Below are 1,988 nucleotides of genomic sequence, written 5' to 3'. Positions count from 1 at the left end.
GGCAGAGACGGTTTTCACAGCTCGGCCGATGCCGGTGGCCACTCGGTTGCCGCCTGCACGCCGGGACACGTCGGACCTGGAGCCTCCTGCTTCTCACAGCAGCTCCTTCCCGTCCTCCTCCCCCTCAGCTGCCCCCACCGCAGCCCCGGGCTGCCAGCAGACCTCTGCCCTTTTTGGTTTTTAACAAAAAAAAGACCTTTTTTTTCCATTTTATTTTTTTTTTTCCTTTAACGAATGTTTACCAGGCCGTGTCACAACCCAGCGCCTCCGAGTGATGCTCCAGCCCCTTCCCCACGGCACTGGCCCACCAGCCACACAGGGGGCCAGGATGGATCGGGAAGGACCCGGAGCCAACGGGGAGGCTCTAATTGCACAAGAGGGGTGAGAGCACGGCCCGCAAACTCTCCTAGGAAATTTTGAAGGGGCGTTTAACCACCTGGATTTGAAGAGTTTGAGCCCTTCGTGGCCACTGCACGGCCGTGACGGAGCCCTGCGTCCGTCTGTCTGTCCCCGTGCTCCACGGTGGCCTCGAGGAACGGTCAAGACAACCGGCTGCCGCGTCCCCCAACCAGGCAGGAAAAACACTCTCCACCCCCACTGGGGACCCCCCCGGCTCCAGCCTTATCCCGGCCGAGGGGAAGCATCTCCCATCCATCCCCCGCCATTTACCAGACTCTGGATGAGCAAATCCGCTCTTTTTAAGGAGAGAATCAAGAGAAGAGGGGGGAGTGAAGAGCCCCCGCCATGCCCGACCTTCCTCTGCCGGAGGGTTCAATCCAACACAGCCCCACGCCGCTGCCGCACTCGCTTCTCCTCGGAAAACGTCCCCGGAGCTGCTCGCAGGGGATCGTGCTCCCGAGGGAAACGTTCCCAGCTGGCGAGCAGGGGAAGCCGGGGGAAGGACTGCGGTCTGACGAAGTGCTTTAATTGTTTTTTTGGGGGGGGTTGTTGCGGTTTAAGGCTCTTCTCGTGCTCCCGGCGGTCGCCTCCCTCTGTCGAAAGGTGTTTAAAGGGGTTGAAACCCCCTTTGCTGCTCTTGCCGCCTCGGCGAGCGGTTCCAACTGAGCCTTAAGCCTGGCAAAGCGGCTCTTCCCCACTCATCCCCTCCCTCCCCGCCGGGACCGAGCCCTGGGGACACTGTTCCCTTTTCCCGGGGCAGGGCGGAGGGGAAGGGACTGGTTTCCAAACTGGGGGGGTCTCGGTGCACGTTACCAGCCGGCGCCAATCCCGGCGGCAGCTTCCTCGCCCTCGGCCGGCACACAAGGGCTAAATTGGGGAGGAACAAAGCCTTATCCCTTGTTGGACGCTTCGCCAGCGATGTCCCCGCGTCCCTTCCCGGCGGGGAGCTGCCACCGTGCTGGTGCCGGTTTGGCCGTGGTGGTTTTGTTGTTGATTTTTTTTTTCAGCTCCCGCACAAACCGGAGCAACTCCGAGCTGCAAAACCGGAGCAAATGGTGACACTTGAATGGGTTAAAATCTTTATTTCCCCCCCCTTTTTTTTTTTTTATTTTCAACGGCCTCCGCGCTCCCTCCCCAGCTCTGCGTGCCGGCCCTCGGCCACCACAGCCAAGTCAGGACCCGCTGGTGCCGGGCTGGGGCTCGTTGGGTGAGCCCGGAGGCTCCGTCAACTGACAGAATGAATCCTAAGGCGCTGGTTAGGATGGGTGCTTTCACAATAAGCAAAGAACTAATAGGATTTATTCTATTTTTACAAAGATAACTATGCTGTTAATAGTGCAATGAAAGCGCATTTCTGCCTTTTCTTGGGGTTTTTTTTGTTATCGTCGTTGTTTGGTTTCGGGTTGGTTTACACATACTGACACTAACGCTGGTTCCGCGCTGGCTCCTGCTCGATTCGTCGCCGTGTAAGAAACCAACCGGCCCCTTCCCTCTCTGGTGCTACCGAGCTGCCGCGGGAGCCGTGGCGCTATGGCACCGCCGAAATCCAGGCGTCCCCCGGCTCCTTGTCCTATTTAAACAGTGACTCT

General features: G+C 58.9%; 1 protein-coding gene across 1 annotated transcript in view; it reads left to right on the top strand.

Annotated features, from left to right (window-relative positions):
- CSRNP2 (cysteine-serine-rich nuclear protein 2) overlaps positions 1–1,065 on the top strand; it is a 9,847-nt gene extending 8,782 nt beyond the window's left edge. The window contains exon 5 of the mRNA XM_009882427.1: positions 1,003–1,065. Within this exon, the coding sequence (XP_009880729.1) occupies positions 1,003–1,065 (63 nt within the window). The remainder of the gene's footprint in view (positions 1–1,002) is intronic.
- The last annotated feature ends 923 nt before the right edge of the window (positions 1,066–1,988 follow it).

Source organism: Charadrius vociferus, unplaced genomic scaffold, assembly GCF_000708025.1.
Source record: "Charadrius vociferus isolate BGI_N301 unplaced genomic scaffold, ASM70802v2 scaffold1163, whole genome shotgun sequence".
In the NCBI taxonomy this organism is placed as follows: Eukaryota; Metazoa; Chordata; class Aves; order Charadriiformes; family Charadriidae; genus Charadrius; species Charadrius vociferus.
Note: the sequence above shows the minus strand (reverse complement) of the source record. Positions and strands in the feature narration are given on the sequence as shown.